At 37.2% G+C, this 18,473-nt stretch overlaps 4 protein-coding genes across 12 annotated transcripts; 1 reads left to right on the top strand and 3 right to left on the bottom strand.

The window, feature by feature from the left end:
- The first annotated feature begins 1,207 nt into the window (after positions 1 to 1,207).
- On the top strand, positions 1,208 to 6,340 carry LOC125219982. 9 transcript variants are annotated; one of them, XR_007176277.1, is made up of 5 exons: positions 1,208 to 1,409; positions 1,586 to 1,652; positions 1,825 to 2,791; positions 3,478 to 3,589; positions 5,688 to 6,340. XR_007176277.1 is itself a non-coding variant. In XM_048122120.1 (4 exons), exons 1-3 carry the CDS (start codon positions 1,332 to 1,334, stop codon positions 2,766 to 2,768), a joined length of 1,089 nt encoding a protein of 362 aa, XP_047978077.1. In that variant the 5' UTR covers positions 1,208 to 1,331; the 3' UTR covers positions 2,769 to 2,791; positions 5,688 to 6,340. The 9 variants fall into 9 exon arrangements, 6 of the variants coding, with proteins under 6 accessions (XP_047978077.1, XP_047978083.1, XP_047978061.1 ...); XR_007176276.1 differs by lacking the exon at positions 5,688 to 6,340 and adding an exon at positions 3,964 to 4,298; XR_007176278.1 differs by lacking the exon at positions 5,688 to 6,340 and adding an exon at positions 3,180 to 3,217 and having other exon boundaries at positions 3,478 to 3,746.
- Positions 4,625 to 7,130, bottom strand: LOC125219971 (protein EDS1B-like). The gene is made up of 4 exons (XM_048122073.1): positions 7,051 to 7,130; positions 6,571 to 6,904; positions 5,509 to 6,273; positions 4,625 to 5,410 (listed from the first exon to the last, which is right to left on the bottom strand). The coding sequence occupies exons 2-4, from the start codon at positions 6,898 to 6,900 to the stop codon at positions 4,709 to 4,711; spliced, it is 1,797 nt and encodes a 598-aa protein (XP_047978030.1). The 5' UTR covers positions 6,901 to 6,904; positions 7,051 to 7,130; the 3' UTR covers positions 4,625 to 4,708.
- A 1,189-nt stretch (positions 7,131 to 8,319) lies between these two features.
- Positions 8,320 to 8,943, bottom strand: LOC125193900 (glutathione S-transferase T3-like). Its single transcript, XM_048091837.1, has one exon. The coding sequence runs from the start codon at positions 8,941 to 8,943 to the stop codon at positions 8,320 to 8,322; it is 624 nt and encodes a 207-aa protein (XP_047947794.1).
- Positions 8,944 to 12,211: 3,268 nt separating this feature from the next.
- On the bottom strand, positions 12,212 to 17,663 carry LOC125216185 (wall-associated receptor kinase-like 8). Its single transcript, XM_048117843.1, has 7 exons — positions 17,117 to 17,663; positions 16,221 to 16,312; positions 15,935 to 16,151; positions 15,351 to 15,878; positions 14,923 to 15,282; positions 14,603 to 14,779; positions 12,212 to 13,444 (listed from the first exon to the last, which is right to left on the bottom strand). Exons 1-7 carry the CDS (start codon positions 17,661 to 17,663, stop codon positions 12,276 to 12,278), a joined length of 3,090 nt encoding a protein of 1,029 aa, XP_047973800.1. The 3' UTR covers positions 12,212 to 12,275.
- Between the last annotated feature and the right edge of the window lie 810 nt (positions 17,664 to 18,473).

The raw sequence follows: 18,473 nt of genomic DNA, 5'->3' as shown, positions 1-18,473 counted from the left end.
GTGTTGAATTATTTACAAATCGTGATATTAGTATTAATTTATGATGATGTCTAGTCGGAAACAATTGTAAAAAAGTTACAAATTTTGAATTGTTTTTCTAAATTGCATGTTGAATATATAAAGACTCTTATGCAAACCAGATCAATACACTATACTAAATGATGATAAATTAATAGGCCAAATTTGGGCTTTGCACATTGAATATGTTTGGGCTCCATACATTCTGGGCTTGTTCGACTTCTGAGAGATACAGGCACATAATTCAATACGCGCACTAAACATGGGCTAATTATTAAGTGCTGATTTAATCTCTTTCAATATTGGAAAAAATTATGCATATCAATAATGTTAATAAATTATCAAATATTTAGTCAACACTAACTATCAAAATATATCTGACAAAATGTTGCATTTCTTGACACACTATCTATCTATATACGAAAACAGAATCGCTTCCAATAATTTCGTCAATACTTCATCCATGTCATCATTAATAATAATTAACAAAAAAATCAATAATTAACAAAAACAAAACAATCTACTTAAAAGAATTTCATATATGGACTATGTTGTAATAAAACATTTTCGCCAAGGAAAGGAAATGATGTTTACTTTATTATTATGGGAGTTAATGTGGGAATTTAAAACACCACAAAAGATGAAAATTTCGAGATTTTGAGGCAATTTCTTTTGCCAAAAGAGGTTATGATGTGATCCTCAATTCCTCATCTTCGATCATGGAAATTAATTTTTATTTTTTTAAAGAAACCATGTTGATAATAGCAATAGATGACCAACACTCTTACGACACCTATGCAATAAATGGAAAAAAAGCATTTTGCACTCTTCAATAGAAAATCTACAAACGTATCATCTTACTTTAGGAGTATCTGATTAGTGAATATCACATTTATTATGTGTAATTGACCTTCCAATTTCCCCAAAACACATTGTAGTAACATAAATTTGGAGGTCATTACCAATTCTGCCCTACATCTGTGGCTAAATTACTAAATGTAATTGTTCTAGAATGTTACATAACGACAGCCCTTGAATTTACCATTGTGCCCCCAATGTCATCTCGCATGACTGCCCTTTCTCGTGATCTTTGCGTGCGACGCGCGACACGTAAGGGTAGAAAAGTAATTGCGAGGGCTATATATAGACGGCCAGTGTTGTTCGTACAGTCGAAAAAAGGAGAAGTGCAAATTGAATTCTGTTTATCCATTTTTTTTTCAATTTCACTGTAGCTTTAATTTTCTCTCTCCGCGCCCGTTTAATCAATCGATCAATTTAGGGTTTTTCCGATTCGTCACCTAGTCGACTCAGCCATGATTTCCGATTCGATCCCCAACGCGTCTGTCGCCCTCGCCTCATCCAACCCCAAGGATTTGCCCAAGAAGAAAAAGGTTCGTTTTCTGCTCTCGATTTTCCCTTTATGAGTTTATGCATGCATTGTGAGCTGCATGTTGATTTCTTTCTTGTGAATGGAAAGGAGATAACTTTTCCTCATTCAATGAAATTTATGTGGTTTAAAATTGCAATTTTACAAGATTTTTGTTAAACAATATTTTTCGAAATTCAGGCCAATCGGTCGGCGAAGTTGAAGCAGTGCAAGCTTGATGCTCGTCGGGAACAGTGGCTTTCTCAAGGTATTGGAAACAGCCCTTTTCCCACCATTTGGAAGCACTATTCTCCTTTCCGTAAAGTGTTTTTGTTTTTTTGCTTTCTTGGATATGATTACTTGAAAGTTATTTTCACTTTGATTACTTACTAGTATTTGATTACCAAACGGTTTTATTTATTTATTTTTAATCTTTAAAGTGAAGGGTAAGGGTGGGTGTAAGGAGGAGGTGAATGGTGAAGGGGGTCTGATGAAGTTGGAAAACAAGAACATGCCTATTGAGAAGCTGGAGAAAAGTCCAAGGCGAGAGGATGGAATATATATAGATGCATTATCCGTTCATCATTTTAGTGATTTCGAATCCTCGCCTGCCAACAGCCCCACCAGTAGTGCATTAGGCGGAAATGATTCTGGCGTCAATTTTACTTCCAGTAGCCGAAGCAGCAGCAGCAGTGGTCGCAGCAGCAGCTGTAGCACTAATGGTTGCTTTTCGGGTATCATGAGTGAGGAAGATGAAGGGAATGGTGGTGATGATGGCTGCTTGGATGATTGGGAGGCTATGGCTGATGCTTTGGCTGCTATGGAAGACAAGCATTTGGGTCATAATCCCAGCTCGGGATATGGATTACCTGTGGAGAAGCATGGAAATACTGCGGTATGTGGTTCTGGGGTGAATTTGGCAAAGCAGCCTTTTTGTGAGAATGATAATCCAAGAGAGAAGCAAGAGAGTGACAGGACATCTGTGCGGATATCTCAAGCAAAATGCCAGGCTTGGAGGCCTGATGATACATTTAGGCCTCAGAGTTTACCCAATCTGTCAAAGCAATATTGTAGTGGGTTAAATTCAGATCGGCATTTTGGTCTAGGAGGTTCCGTTTGGGGCTGTAAGAATGTCGGGCCAGTCCCTACATCATGTCCGATATGCTATGAGGATTTTGATTTCACAGATTCAAGCTTTGTCCCCTGTCTCTGTGGATTCAGGCTCTGCCTTTTCTGTCACAAGAGAATTCTTGAGGAAGATGGGCGTTGTCCTGGCTGCAGGAAGCAGTATGAGTGCAGCCCTGTTGAAGGAGAGGCCACATTGGATGGTGGGAGCTTGACTTTTCGACTTAATCGTACCTGTAGCATGACAACAAGATCCTAGAAAGAGTCTCCGTTCCTTGATCTGTATGTTAGGTCTCTCTTTTTTCTCGGTGTGCATTGCGTTTGTTGTCGCTTTAAAACTGTTTTTCGCAGTCCTAGATATTGGTATAGAAATTTGATTTTGGAGCACAGAGAAATCAATCTAGCACCCTTATGATTTCAGTTGCTTTTATATATATAATTATGTATGTATATATATTATGTGTTATCATTGAATAGCTGCACTTATATAGTAATGAGGTGCATAAACATTTTGAATAAATGCTTTGTTTTCTATTATTTATCAATTCTGTGAATCTTCTTTTTAGCTGATTTAGATTAAATTGAGAAAACTTGTTTCAATGTATTCTAATAGTTGATTTTGTTCCCAGTGGTCATTTCATTTGAGAAAAAATGGTTTCTTATTTTACAGAGATTCTGAAAATGCTATGGATCTCAATATTTGAATTGGTATGCACAAGAAGAATTCAATGTATGAGGACTGAGAGTCACTCTAGTTATGAAAACTTTGTACAACCAACAATGTTTTGTTTGTACTATCAACTATGTGTATGGGAGCTTGTTATTAACTAAAGAAGTTGAGATAATAGATAAATATTAGTACTAATTACTGATCTCTATTAGCTTGTGCATACGTATGCTGGCTGAAATGGGATCGGTGAAACCAAGAGATTAGTGTGCTGAAATGTTACTGTTATAATGCTACACAGGCTAGCATGCAACCATTGAGTTGGTGGATTTGGCTCTTGATGTAGTGAAATGACAGCAGTGAAAGTCCCAGTAATTACAATAAGTGATGACTCAAACAGTCGAATTTGCTTTGTAAGAAGATCTCATTTAATGAACTATTAGTCTTTTAGATATTTTTCTCTTACACGTGCAGACTCTTTTCTTGTTTTATTGTTGTGGGGAGGAGAAAGTAGGCATGCTGGCTTCTCCTTCTCCTTGTGATACAAAGAATAAACCTGAGTCTGAATCAGTGAGGAGAGTCAGGGAAGGTCTTGAAGTTTACAGTAATCTATTATACATTGTGGTGCAAACTAATGCTACTATTATTCTGATTTTGGCAGCGTTTTGTTGGGCTTAGAGATGATGCAAACTAACATCCCTAACGTTGAGACTCTTTTTTACCTTATATTTCATGTGTTAGCTCATTCTTGAACAGAAAAATCTCCCTTCTTTTTCATTTTTTGAAGGTATTCCATTTCCTACTAAAGGAACCAGCGGTGATGTATGGCATTCTTTCAAAAGTGATGGTGTCATGGTGGTACCTTTTAATTATTTGGAACCATCCATAATCCATTTTCAATGGTAGCCGGTGACTTGGCTGGATTTCACCTATTTTGGGATCAGAAGATTATCTTACAGTACATTAGTTTCAAGTGTATATGTTTTGAGTAACAGTGTAGGTCAGATTTCTTTATATGAATTCAGTCATTCAGTGTAAAGCAAGTGTTCATAACTGAATTATTTCAAATGGTTTTTGACCGGTTACAATTCAACTTGAATAAATTATCTTTAGCTTGTGCCATCCATCTCTCTCTCCCTCTCTCTCTTAAAGTGTATGGATATGTGGGATGGAAACAAAGAGAGGAGCAGAGTATGTTTGGTTTTGTATAGATCGAAATGCAGATCACAAAAGCTGAACTAATGTTGTGATTTATCTGCTATTATGTGGTAAACAGCATTCAACTTGTGCTGTTTGAGGTTCATCATCTCTGTATCACACTTTTGTTGAGATGGTAATTTTGTGCTTGTATTTTCTGCAATTTCATAGAGCTGGGTTTTAACTATTGCTACTATTTTTATGGCATATGTATTGTGCTGTCTTCTTGTACACGGATATTTAGAGAGAGCTTCTAAAAATCTCTTAGCAAGTGAGGTGATATTGAGGATTTTGGGGGTGCATTTAGCCCCACCCATACTTTTCAAAACAAGACTTCAGTGTTTTATAAAGGCTGCAATGCAAGAACCAGACCTATGCTCAAGAGGGAGTGTCTTCCACCACTTACTGAAACTAGAACCCTCCAAGAAAACATCTGTCCCCATCCATCCATTACTAACCCATGCATACAAATCTTGCTCCAACCTCAGAACCTCACCCCTAACCTGATCATACGGCTTCGCCCTCAGCTCCTCTACCTCTGCCCAAAACGTCGTCTCAGAGCTCCCCCCGGCCACCATCCTCTCTGCGTGCTCCAGCCACTTTTGCGTGAACTTGTACCTCTTTGGCCTTGCTTTCACCATGTAAGGCCCTGTGTCCTCGTTCAGCAAGTGTCTGTAGTAGTTCGCTATGTCTAGTGGCTCCATGAGTCGCCTGAACAAGGTCCCTAGCTCTATCCACTCCTTCCTGCCCTCGAACCCGTCGGGCAGCTCGTACCGCTTGATCATCTCGACGATCTCGTCCCATATCCCGGAGAGCTCCTGCCTCTTCACATTGGCATTGAAATCAGTTATATCTTTTTGGATTTTAAAGGTGTCATAGTAGCCAATCTTCTTAATCTCACAGCTAGTCTTGTATTCATGTATCTTCTTTAGTGCTTCTCTAATGATGTCTTTGTTGGAGTCTATTCTCCTCTGATTCTCCGTCTTCTGCCTCTCCATCTCACCAGCAGCGCGAAGGCACAGCCGTGCTTGAGCTGTCTGAAAATCAGTTAAAAAGCATCAAGATAGATCAATTGCTGTCATGATTCTGTGTATGTGTGTGTGAATGTTTGAAGCATTGAGTGGTAGTATCATACAAGGCCAAGATCATTTAGTGCAGCTGAATAAGAGGTAGTGGCTTGAGCATCTAAAGGGATATTTACAAGACTGTCTAAGTAGATCACATCTTGCATATTTAGGCTTTCTTCCAATTCACTTTCATATAAGAAATGGTCTCTCATCATTTTATGCAGAAACTCTGTGTTTTCTTCCTCAGGGCTGAACTGAAGGCAGAAGAAGAGCATCTGCAACACCGCGTCCGGGTTGTCAACCACAACAAGCTTCCCGTTCCCTGGACAGAAGACGAATGTCCCGAAAGGCCGATAAGGGCTGAGCTCAACTATGCTCGCAACAGTCTCCAGCAGCAAACTGGTGCACCCCTTGAGGTTGCATGCGGCATGGCTTGCCACAGACAGCACGTTTTTCATTACTGACAGCAGGAAACCTGATGCTGCAGACGAGTCCTGCAGATGGAACTGTGATCTCGGGTTGAGAGACTCGAGAACGGCGTGCAGCCATGGCTGGATGTTCGAGAGAGGAGCCAGGTTTATCCTTGGCACAACATCATGCCTCATCACGAAGTGGAAGAAGCAACGGGACCAGTTCTCGCGCTTCAGAGCATGACAGAAGACATGGTTTCCGGGTAGAGGTGATCCAAAAGTTACACAGAGAGGCATTGTCTGAGAATGGTTGGATCTTATGTATTTCTCAAAGCACCAAATGGCTGCGAGAATGGCCGTTGCACCCCCTGAGGAATGCCCCGCGAAGACGACCTGCTTCCTCTCAGACATAGCTTTCTCCACCTGAGATCCATTTTTGAGTTCAAAGACAGTTCAATCACTAAATAGACTATGTTTATATTGAAGCTCTCATCTTGATAAACAATCCAAAACATATTCACACACAGCAACATGTGTGTGTGTGTACCAAACCTTATCAACACCTTGTGGCCCATTTTATCTTTGGAAATCTCCCTTTCTCCACATGAAAAGTTCAGGCAATCAAGATCATCCAAACCAAACTAAGGCCACAACAAATTCAAGAAAAGCTAAAATCTCAATATAAGCTAAAAATTCAGTCTATATTCAAGATTTGCATACCTCTGCTGCAAGTGGTGATCTGCTCAATAGGGCATCAAACCTTGTAGCAAAAGCTTCATTTACTAATCCTATCTCTTCATTGCCAACACTCCTGATACATGGAAACTTGGAGACATCAACCTTAACTTCCCCAAATGGATCCCTGGTGAACCAGTCATCCACGCACCATGAACCGGGGAAGGCGAAGAGAACATCGTTGGAGCCCCGGGTTTTTTCATGGATGTATGGCTTCCCAGGGGCCTTTTCATGAGCCTTCATGGACAGTCTGCAAGCCCTTTGAATCACATCCTCTTTCAATCCTATCTTCTCTCCTAGCCTCCCTCCGATCATCTTTCTGCAAGTTTGTGAACAAGTTGAGAATCAAATTATGGTGATTTTCTTGAAACTGAGACTTTGATATTGTGGGATGAAGGTGTGTGGGAGTTGCTGTAAAAGTTATAGATGAATGATGATGCTCAATTGCTTAGTGACTTCGCTTACTTGAGATTGCAAAAATAGATGGGAAAGCTTAAGGTAAATGGAATCCAGTGTCTTTAATGAATAGGGGTTAGGGCAAAGCAAAATGGTTGGTTTCACATTCTATTTTTATCGCAAAAAAATTATCTCGCTTATCAATATTACTACTTATGTAAGAAAAAATTTAAATATTTAGGACGACATGAAAACTAATGTATAATTGGTAAAGAGAAGAACGAAAAAAGTTAGTTAAAATAGTGTTAATGAATAATGTGATAATGTGATTTATATTATTATTAGTATTTAATGTTGATGTTTAATAGTGGATCATAGTTGTATTAAAATAAAAAATAAATTGGTTTACATAAGTAATAGGTCAGGGAGAATTTTCTATAAATGGAATGAGCTATTGTTATTGGCGGACGGAGAAGAAAAGGGGGCCATATTTTTGTAGGACGAAGAGAGAGTATCTAAATTCGGTATTACACTACTATACTTAGGCATCCACTACGCCGTCTCTTATCCATCTCATCTCTTCACTATTCAAAGGCCTCACTGTACTTTTTCACTCCATCTCTTAACTAAGAGACAACACATACATCCCTCCATCTCTTAACCATCTCATCTCTTAACTATTTATTCAATTTCATTTTTTATTTTTATTTTCAACAAATTCAATTAATAAAAAACACACTTCATTAAATAAAATAAAATTACAAGTTAAAATCCTAAAAATATGAAAAACACATAATTAAAATCCTAAAAAAATAAAAATACATAATTAAAATCCTAAAAATATAAAAAAGACAATTTAAAATACTAGAAATTCAAAAACTTAAATTTTAAAAACTACTCCGCCGGCGAATTATCCCCTGAAGTCGGTGGCGGTGCACCCGGGTTAGTGGATGGTCGAATACCAAGTTGTCTTGCCATCTCCTGCATTCCGGCAATATGATGTTCACATTGGGGATGCGTCATGCGGGAAGTGTCAGCCATCGTGGCGAGCATGTATATGGACCACAGGGAAGTGCTCGAGCCTGAGCCCGAGCCCTTCTGGCTTGATTCACCTCGGCCCTTCCCCTTCCCCCTCCCCCTCCCCCTCCATCTCCCTCTAGCCGTGTTCGCCGTCTTGGTCCCTTGCGGTCGACGTCGTGAACCGGAGGAGGAGCCACCTACATTGGTGGGCGTGTCAAACTCTTGTGAGGCGTTGCCTGACCCGCCGCCCTCACTAGATGAGCAGCCACCCTCCGTGTGCTTCGTGCGTTTCGAGCTCGAGGATCAGACACCGCCAGCTCACCTTTCTTTGTCTCTGACCAATGTCCAAACATTGATATGTTTGAAATCTTTTATGACGTCGTCTTTAAACACTCGCATCGCCGCTCTCATATTGTCGGCCCCACTGGCTCCACTTTGGTAATGCTCCGCTTCACCCCTGTAGATCGTGCAAAAATTTTTGACATCTCTATTGCACTGGTCCCAATGACTGCGGAGCATCTTCACGTTGCGAAGGGGAATCCCCTTCGGCTTTGACTCTTCATAAAGTTCGGTGACCTTCTCCCAAAAACATTTGCGGTTTTGTTGATTTCCGACGATGGGATCGTAGGAGACGGTGAGCCATGTTGTGTATAGAGCCAACGTCTCCTTGCCGATGTATAGATGACGGCCTAGATCCTCATCCTCCTCCTCCTCCTCGCCCTGTTCCTCCTCGGCATCGCGACTGGCGGAGCCTCCTATCGGAAAGTATTCCGGAGCGTGTTCCTCCGGAAAATTCACCCTAATTTGGGATAATCCCTGCGTTGACCTCGGGGGGGGAGGACGATAGTATGCATCCAGATCAAAATGTGGTGCTTGGTACGGCGCCGGCGTCGCCGAGCGTTGGGTGCTCGGCGTCGACGAACCAGCCAAAGAGTTGAACATTCCCCCCAATCGCCAAACTCGTTTAAATCGAAGTCGCTGGAGCCGCTGGAGTTTCCGTCACCAGACATTTTTACAGAAATTGGAGAGGGAAAGAGATGTGAATTGAAAGAAGAATAGATGTGGTATTTGTAGTGTTTGTGTGTGGAATGGAGAATGAAAGAGAGTAGGGTGTATTTATTGAATAAGAAAAATAAAAAAATAAATATAAATATAAAAAAAGGGTTACCGTTGGAAAAAAGGGTAATATTACCGTTTCTTTTTTAAAATATTTTTAAAAAATTTTTTCCTGAAAATCGAATTTAAAAAAAATAAATAAAAATGACGTCATAATTACGACGCTCACTCGCGGGCCGGCGAGTGGGCGTCACGCCTAGCGCCACGTGGCGCGGTCTCGCCGTGGTCTCGTCTGTGCGAGACGAGATAGAGCCATCCACGCGCCGCGCTGTGGATGCTCTTATACTTCCTCCTTCTCATAAAAATAATGACATTTTTCGTTTTTTATTCGTTCCATAAAAATAGTCTATTTTTATTTATAAAAAATTATTTTCAACTCATTACCCATATACATCAATTTATTTACAACTTATACCATTGTAGCTTACTATTAAAAATTAAAAATAATATGATCCAGTTTACACTATTTAACTATTCTTCTTCTCCTACTTTACAATTTATACATTAATTCTATATCATCCCCAATATTCATATTTTCACGCGTTGAAGTATAAATTTTTTAGTATTGCCATAGACTAATAAAATTTGGTATAGAGACATGCATGGTGCACATCCATTCTTCTGGTTTAACTATTTCCTTTTTTTTTAATTAGACAATGGGTATTCATCCACGTATTCAGTAACTATTTCTTGTGCTAATTTGTAGGTACCTAAAAGGATGAGATAGTTGACCTAAGAATTAAAAGTTTTCATATCCAAAGCCCAGAGGACGAGATAATCCCCGGGTGGGGATCCTCTGCTGTGCTATTTGCACAGCAGCCCCTGCTGTCAGATACTCCCTCCGTTCCATAGTAATAGAGTTATTTTGTCATTTTAGTACGTTCCATAGTAATAGAGTCATTTCCCTTTTTAATAAAAGTCAACATATTTTTTCACACCTACTCTACTCTCTCTTACTTTTTTCTCTCTTCATCTCTCTACCTTTTTCATTTTCCACTTTATTCTCTCTTTAGTTAACTCACCTAACACAATTTTTTTTTAATCTCCGTGCCGAAAAGAAATGCATCCATTACTATGGAACGGAGGGAGTACAACATAATAAAATAATCAAGTACTGTAAATAATATAGAGGGAACATGTTTTTTTGTCCACGAACTTTGCCAATGTATCATTTTAGGTCCGTGAACTTTGAAAATATCATTTGAGGTCTGGCAACTATTGTTTAATATCAATTAAAGTACTTTTTTACTATTCCCAAGTTTTTCTGAACGAAAATACCCTCAATATCTTTAAGGGTATATATAAAAAGATGGAAGAAAAGTTCTTTATTCAATTTTAAAATTCTTTAATATAAAAAATTGAAAAAAGAATTTTACTTGCATGTCACAAAATTAAGTGATACTAATATTGAAGGTCATATTATATTTAGAAAATTCATCAAAAATATATTGTAAAGATATTTATAAAAAAACACCCTCAATATCTGGAAGAAAAATTATTTATTCAATTTTAAAATTCTTTAATATACCAATTGAAGAAGCAATTTTATTTGCATGTCACAAAATTAAGTGATACTAATATTGAAGGTTAAATTATATTTAGAAAATTCGTCAAAAATATATTGTAAAGATATTTATAAAAAATATGAGTATATGATAAGTTTATTAAAAATATGTACCCTTTAAGTAAGGTACTTCAAATGATATTAATGCATAGTTGATTGATCTCAAATGATATTTTCAAAGTTCACGGACCTAAAATGATACTTTGTCAAAGTTCGTGGATAAAAAAAGATGTTCCCTCAATAATAAAAAAAACTTAAATATTTGTACATTATTATAATATTGTGTTAGAGAGAGCAGCTCCTGCTGTGCTATTTAGCACATCAGAGGATCTCAATTATATTGGTATGACATACCAAATCAGATGCCGTGTGGTATATTTGGATCATTGAATTTTTTTCTCCCGATAATCCCCTCATCATTTGTTAACGATGAACAAGTCCAATGCTAACTATTTCAATTCACACCCACCTCTTACATATTACTTCCCGTTTCAGATTAATTGTCATTCTTTTCTATTTTGGTCAATCCCTAAATAATTGTTACAATTCATTTTTAATATAAATAGTACTCCCTTCGTCCCACAAAAGATGTCACACTTGTGGGATGACACGAAATTTTAGAAGGTTTTGTTTTGTGTGTTAAATGAAGAGAGAGAATAACATTTTTATATTCATGTGAGAGAGAACTTTTTCCAAAAAGGAAAATGTGACATCTTTTATGTAACAAACTAAAAAGGAAAAAAGTGTGACATCTTTTATGAGACGGAGGGAGTAAATAAGTCCCACAATCCAATAACTCACTTCACTCACATTTTATTATAAAATCAATATAAAAAAGAGAAATTGATCTCTAAAACCATGAACTTTGCCTAAAATTTGGTATTTCCCATGAACTTTGAAATTGGTATATAATATCACGAACTTTGCATTTTGTTTGGTATTTCCTGAACTCACTCAAATAAGATACTTTCATCAAAATCTTATTTAACATAGGCAACCGTGATATGTTTTATAATATTTGAAACCACTTTTTAAGTTCATAACATGTAGTATAAAAAGTCACGTTGAAAACCACGTTGATTTAATTGTGTCAAGTATGATAAAAGACTCGTAAGTTAGTCAAATATAGTAATAAACATGCCGTGGGAAATACCAAACAAAATGCAAAGTTTGTGATATTATATACCAATTTCAAAGTTCATGGGAAATACCAAATTTTAGGCAAAGTTCATGGTTTTAGAGACCAATTTCCCTATATGGGCTAAATTGAAAGAGTCTCTCATATTATGGGGACCGAGGGAGTATATTTTTGTGTTAATCATAAAAATTAATTTCAGGATATTTTTTTTTAGATATATTTGCGCAATTTCAGTTTTTGAATTATCCAATTGCACTGTTCTACCCACCGCACCGCACATATAGACTTTGACTTGGCCGGAATTTGAGACTGATGAGAGAACTTTTGTTACAGTATGTGCATCAAAATAAAATAAACATAGAGAATTCGTATACAAAATTAAAGCGGAGAAATTCGTTTGACAACATAATTAAATAAAACAGATGTGTAAATTCTTATACAACACGGCTACACACACTATCTACCTGGCAATGTGAAATCATTTTCTGAAATTGATCCAGGAATGTCTTCAAAAATCCTCACATCTTCTGTGTTATCTTCGACTCTCACATCTTCAGATTCATCTTCAACTCTAATAGACCTTTGAGATAACCTATAACTTTCCAATTCAATAGCCACTTCTTTCATAGTTGGTCTCATTTTTCCTTTCAAATTCAAGCATTTTTGAGCAAGTTTAGCCACTAAAACCACCTCTTCCTTTCTACCTTGCTCCAAAATTTGAGGATCCAAAATCATGTCCAGGCAGTTTCTTACCATGCACGTACGAAACCGAGTAGCTAGGCTTCTTTCCTCCTCTTCCTCATCGAGAGAAATTGGCATTTTACCAGTAAGAAGCTCGGCAAGAACCACTCCAAAACTATAAACATCGCTCTTTTCCGTGAATTTACTCGAATGAAAATACTCTGGATCTAAATATCCGAACGTCCCTTTAACCAGAGTAGTTAAGTGAGTTTGGCCTGCAGAAATGGGCTTTGAAGTTCCAAAGTCCGACACTTTGACAACATATTTCTCGTCCAAAAGGAGATTACTTGACTTGATGTCTCTGTGATAGATCGCTACAGAAGATGCAGAGTGTAAATAGGCCAATGCTTCTGCTATATCAGCTGCGATTTTCAAACGCATGTTCCATGGAAATGGAAATTCATTATTTGGATCATGTATGAGATTATAAAGGCTACCATTTGGCATGAATTCATACACAAGCAAAGGAACTTCCGTTTCCAAGCAACAACCCAACAAACTGACCACATTCTTGTGATTGGTTTGTGACAATATAACGACCTCATTTATGAACGGTTTCAATTGCTTTTCTTCAACCAACTTTGATTTTTTCACTGCCACAATTTTTCCATCAGATAACATACCTTTATAGACAATACCCTGCCCTCCATGTCCAAGGATTCGGTTTTCATTAAAGTGATCAGTAGCTATCTCCAACTCTTCTGCAGTGAAAAGTTTTGTTTTTCGAATTGTGCCTTCATTTTTTTGTTGTTGTTGTAAGAGAAGACCGCCATTTCGTTTGAAAAATCTGTCCTTAATCACTTTTTCCCTTCTCCTTTTCAATACTTTAATCAACCAAAAGGAAATTAAGATGAGTACAAGAAATCCTAATCCAGAGCCCATACCTGTAAATGAAATTACTTGACTAAGAAACTGCTAGCATGTATATATAATGATGCACAAGTCAACCACATTATGTTACATTCTTCCATCCTATTCAAGATGTCTATTTTCTTGAGTGGCATGAGATTCTAGGTGAAGCTATTGACCGGAGTGAAGTAAGGAGAACAATGTAGTTGGTATATCAATAAGGAGAGAAGAGAAGAGAGAGAGGATGTTTATTTCAAAAACACAAAGTGGTGATCATTTTGACTGGAACAAAGAAAAAATTAAAGGCGGTCATCTTAAAGGGGATGTAGAGAATACTATTTTGTTTATTTATTTGAATTCATCTTATTAAGTTGCATATGATCATTCATACTTTCTCTGTCCGCCAATAGACGTCCCATTTATGACCGGCTCAGATTTTAAGAATTGTTTGACTTCGTATAGAAACTAGTCTTAAAAGTTAGTGGAGGTGAGTCCTACTCTTTTATATTGTTTTAATAATCAAATGTGAGTTAGTGGAATATGAGGTTCACTTGCCAAAAATGGTAAGTGAAATATGACATTTATCGACGGACTGACAAAAAAGAAAAAAGTGGGACATTTAATGGCAGACGGAGGGAGTATTGTTTTATTTATGTTTTACAGCTTTTTGTGCGCCATAACGCATTATATACAACACAAATGATATTTATAATTAATTTTAAAAAGAATAATCTTAACCAAAAAATGAGAATTTATTTTGGACATGAAGATGATCAAGAAGAATTTGGGGAGTTAAATAAAAAGAATGAGGGTAAATAAGAAAGATAATATCATAGAGGAATGAGGTAAAGTAGGAGATGGTTAATGATAAAATGCAAATTCAATATATAGTGCAAACTCCAAACTATGATCTGGATCGTTAGAATATATTAACAGATGACAAAATAACATCAACTATAAAATGTCAACGCATTGTCAACACAACGTCCACCACTGTGTTGACGTTTTTTGTTGGTGTTATTTTGTCATCTGTTGACATTTTCTAATGGTTCAGATCATAGTTTGTTAGTTTATACAATATTTATAGTTTGCATTTGATTTTATCCCGAAATAGATAAATTCAATGTATTGACTTTTACCATAAAAAAAGTAAGATTCATTTTTTGTGGGATACAATGAAAACATTTTGTTACCTGCCAAGATTATGGCCTTGGTGTTGGATGGCGACAACTTAATACAGCGGGTGCCATCTTTCTTCCCATCACCAACATATCCTTTGGGGCATGAGCAGTGATAAGATCCAACAACATTGATACACATTGAATTTGAAACGCATGCATTAGTTGTACTATCAGCGCATTCATCAATATCTGTTCGTAAAACATGTAAAATGCAATCGATTAGCAGTAGAAACAAGTTTAAATCTATTTGAATAGTACTCAATTTCAAATTATGATTTAAAGCATTAGATTATTAGATAAAGAAAATAATTTTTTTTAAAAAAAGTAGTAACCTTTGCATCCTGGGCTAAGGTAAGAGTTGCCTTGGTATCCTTCGGAGCAGTTGCAGAGGTAGCCTCTAACTGTATCATCAAAATCAATGCACTTAGTGTTATTCTGACACGCATAATCAGTCGGATTCAATCGCGCATCTTTGCAATTTACGGCACCAATCCTCCAGTCCAGTGAAACTATCGTGTGTCGGTAATTTATGTGTGGATCATTAGATAGAATCTGTGTTGAGTTATTCAAAATGGGGTATGTTGCTTCATAATAGTCATCCTTGGTTCCAAGGAAGGCGTAACTACAATAGAAATTGGTTCGCGGCCATCGGCCACTCAACTCGCTCAAATTGGCTTCCAGGTAGGAGGTTCCTGCAACCAAATATCTCCTTCTTTTATCACTTTATTACTGTGTTGGAATATAAGAAATATGTAAATACCTTTGGGAATGGGTGCCCTACAGCAGCCATTGCCAGGCCAGTACTCAGCCCTCTTAGTCGGACAATATGCGTAATAATCGTTAGCAATTTGGTTATCCTTGCAAACAGCTGCACATGTACTGCCAACAGAAGTTCGATTGACATGTCGAGTCATACCCACCATTATATCATCACACCCGATCACGGAAATCCAACTATCTTCCGACAACGTGAGTTGAGTTTTTGACAAGTCAATCCTCAAGCTTTGCTCTTCCGTCTTAATGATTCTCTGCTGAGGATCCGACCTATTGTAGCAAGCATAACCAAGTGTTGGATAGTCCACCCGAACCTGTGATAAATTTAAGTGGGTGATTTCTTTCTTGAGAATAGAGAGGTAAGCTTTGGGAGGGTTCGCGGAGGTATCGCAATCTACTTCAAAGGATGGATCCAAAGAGCAATTCGGCCCTATTCCGAATGGAAATGGAATTGACAGTTTCCCACACTGATCCTGGCACCCATTTCTTGCAATTGAACTGGGAAATGCAATTGCTGGAGATAGTGTTAGTTAAGGGTGTTAGCGAAAAAAGAATAGTAAAAGTACTAACTTTGACAGCCTCCAGGAAGGTAAGGATTGCCCTCATATCCTTGCACGCAGCTGCACCTGTATCCTCTACTGACGTTAGCAACATCAACGCATAAACTCCTATCATCTCGACATGCGTAAGTAGTAGGATTTAGCTTTGCTCGGCTGCAGTTCTCAACCCCAGCAATCCAGTCCAGCCGCACCACTGGTGGACTTGTTGCCGATGCCCAATTGTCAGCCTGCAGTGCGGTTGAGTTATGGAGGTAGAACAACGGATACGAAAATCCTGTTTTATATGTGTCTGAGACCTCCTGGATAAAGGCGTAGCTGCATGGGAAAAGCTTCCTACGTTGCACTTTCCTGCTCAAGTCTATTAATTCTGCTCCCACTAAACCTGTATCTGTTTAAATTCAAAGTAAAAAACACTACAGTATGTTATTTTTTGATAGATGAATGACAAATGATATTGAAGATGGGTTAAACTTTAAGTTTAAAAATACAATTAATAAACAACTTTTTTCTATTTGTTATCATTTGAAATCATTGCATATTAGTAGTAGTTATATAATTAGTGACGTTAACAAACACATCATTTCAATATAACAAACTAAGCGATTAGCTTTAATAATTGGTCTCTCATATGATTGACGTACTATAAAACCATATACATAACCAAAGCTAATGAATATTTTCTTTTTAATACGAAATACTAACAAAATATATAATTAATTTTAACATAGGAGTATAAAATTATCAACAACTTACATAAATAATTTTATATTTTTCATATATAGTTAAATTTACAATCATACGTCAAATTGTATTTGAAAAAGTACACAAATTTCAATATAATAGTATACTTTTAGTTATCCTTTTAAAAATAATGGAGTAAAAATTACAATACTTAAATTGTAAAAATAATTATAATATAATTATACGTGAAATGTGTCACATTTTGGCAAAAAAGAATTCTATTTTGACCAAGGAAAATGGTGAACAGGTCAAGTTCAAAATCCCATCTTCTCTTTTATTTTAATATTTAAATAATTTATCTTTAGCTGGTGATCCATGGCATGGATTACCAATAGCAGCAGTCTAAACAAACTCATTCACATTTTAATAAATATTATGCCGAAAAAAAAAAAAACTTAACGACTCAACTATAATGGAACTGAAGAAAATTATTGTTCAAATTGGGAATTACCTCCGACGATTTGAGCCTGGCAACAACCACTACCGATGGAAGTAGGATCAAACGGACAGTACCCCGTTTTAGCGTTGTGGTCCTCGCAAAACGCTGAGCAGCCCCCGTTGTTGTAAGTTCCATTGGACTGCAGCACAGCATCGTCGCATCCTATGGCTGTGAGCCTGTTTGTGTACATGGACAGAGAATACAAAGTCCCTGTCAAGTTCACACTCACACTACTATCTTTATGCAAATCACCTTCAGACTCATAGCAAACGGAAACCAGGTTCGGATACTTGACCCGAATATAGGTCTCGTTTATTTCAGTCAATTGTTTATCAATGATGGAAAGGTACGCCTTGTGAGGCTCTGTGGAAGTGTTGCAGCTAATGGTAAAGGACGGGTCGAGCGAGCAATTCGACCCGATTCCAAATGGATATGAAATGGCCAAATTCCTGCACATATTTCGGCATCCTGGTTTGGCAACTGGACCACCACATATTGCTGGTAAACGAAGCAGGAAAATGAAATACAAGATTGTACTACAAATTTGTGGAAGGGGCATAGTAGCTATGTTTGATATTGATTGATCACTTGTTTGCTTATAGATATATATATAACGAAATTGAATGTGTGGAGAGTAATTAAGTGAGAGGCAGGTTCTTCTGTAGAAAATTACGAAAAGGACTTCAGTTATTTTATTGAGAATTGAGTCTTTCTTTACAAATAATGAGATAAGCAGCCTTTCTAGACTTTGATTTTCTGTATTTTTAACAAATTTGGTCATTTGACATAATCATTTTCACCTTGACAACGAAAGTTCATAAATTTCGGGACGTTAATTTGTCACAAAAAATTTGTCGTTTACTTTCATTTTCATTCGCTCAATAAATTTATCACTTCTATAATTATTAGTAGTAAACCATGTATTCTACTAACTCATTCGCATTGACATAATTTTACTATAAATCTAGGCGGCGTTCGGTTGGAGAAATTAGGATAATATAATTTGGCTGACAACTTTAACGCATTCAGTTGCTAATATTGGACTCAACTATGAAGAAACTTCTCGAAATGGTAAAATGACTCAACTATAGTGAAACGGAGGGAGTATCTTTTATTTCACCATATCTTAGTTTTATTTTTCAATAAGTTAGGGTAGTATTATAGTATTATAAATAGGAGAGTTTGTTATCATATTTAATCATCCAATCAATGAATCAATGAATATATTATTTTAGCCAAATGCCTTGTGAAATGCTTTGAATCCATATATCCCTACGCTACCTGATGCCCGACGGAAAGTCTCCGCGCACAGCTGGAACGTATGTCTGATCTGTAGCCGTTGCCAGACGGGTTGGAACCAGCGCACAGC

This window comes from Salvia hispanica, chromosome 1 (assembly GCF_023119035.1).
Source record: "Salvia hispanica cultivar TCC Black 2014 chromosome 1, UniMelb_Shisp_WGS_1.0, whole genome shotgun sequence".
NCBI classification, from domain to species: domain Eukaryota; kingdom Viridiplantae; phylum Streptophyta; class Magnoliopsida; order Lamiales; family Lamiaceae; genus Salvia; species Salvia hispanica.
The sequence above is the reverse complement of the archived record's forward strand: the minus strand, read 5'-3'. Positions and strand labels throughout refer to the sequence as shown.

Excerpts from the sequence above, each read along its gene's own strand:
- LOC125219971 (XM_048122073.1), bottom strand. The coding sequence starts at position 6,900 with ATGATCGGAGGGAGGCTAGGAGAGAAGATAGGATTGAAAGAGGATGTG. Across the intron at positions 6,274-6,570 it reads GATCACCACTTGCAGCAGAG|GTGGAGAAAGCTATGTCTGA; the intron begins GTATGCAAATCT and ends AATGGATCTCAG. Across the intron at positions 5,411-5,508 it reads CACTAAATGATCTTGGCCTT|ACAGCTCAAGCACGGCTGTG; the intron begins GTATGATACTAC and ends ACTGATTTTCAG.
- LOC125216185 (XM_048117843.1), bottom strand. The coding sequence starts at position 17,663 with ATGCCCCTTCCACAAATTTGTAGTACAATCTTGTATTTCATTTTCCTG. Across the intron at positions 15,879-15,934 it reads CCTTCCTGGAGGCTGTCAAA|CAATTGCATTTCCCAGTTCA; the intron begins GTTAGTACTTTT and ends CACTATCTCCAG. Across the intron at positions 14,780-14,922 it reads CCTTAGCCCAGGATGCAAAG|ATATTGATGAATGCGCTGAT; the intron begins GTTACTACTTTT and ends TTTTACGAACAG.
- LOC125193900 (XM_048091837.1), bottom strand. The coding sequence starts at position 8,943 with ATGTTCAACTCTTTGGCTGGTTCGTCGACGCCGAGCACCCAACGCTCG.
- LOC125219982 (XM_048122120.1), top strand. The coding sequence starts at position 1,332 with ATGATTTCCGATTCGATCCCCAACGCGTCTGTCGCCCTCGCCTCATCC. Across the intron at positions 1,410-1,585 it reads ATTTGCCCAAGAAGAAAAAG|GCCAATCGGTCGGCGAAGTT; the intron begins GTTCGTTTTCTG and ends TTCGAAATTCAG. Across the intron at positions 1,653-1,824 it reads GGAACAGTGGCTTTCTCAAG|TGAAGGGTAAGGGTGGGTGT; the intron begins GTATTGGAAACA and ends TAATCTTTAAAG.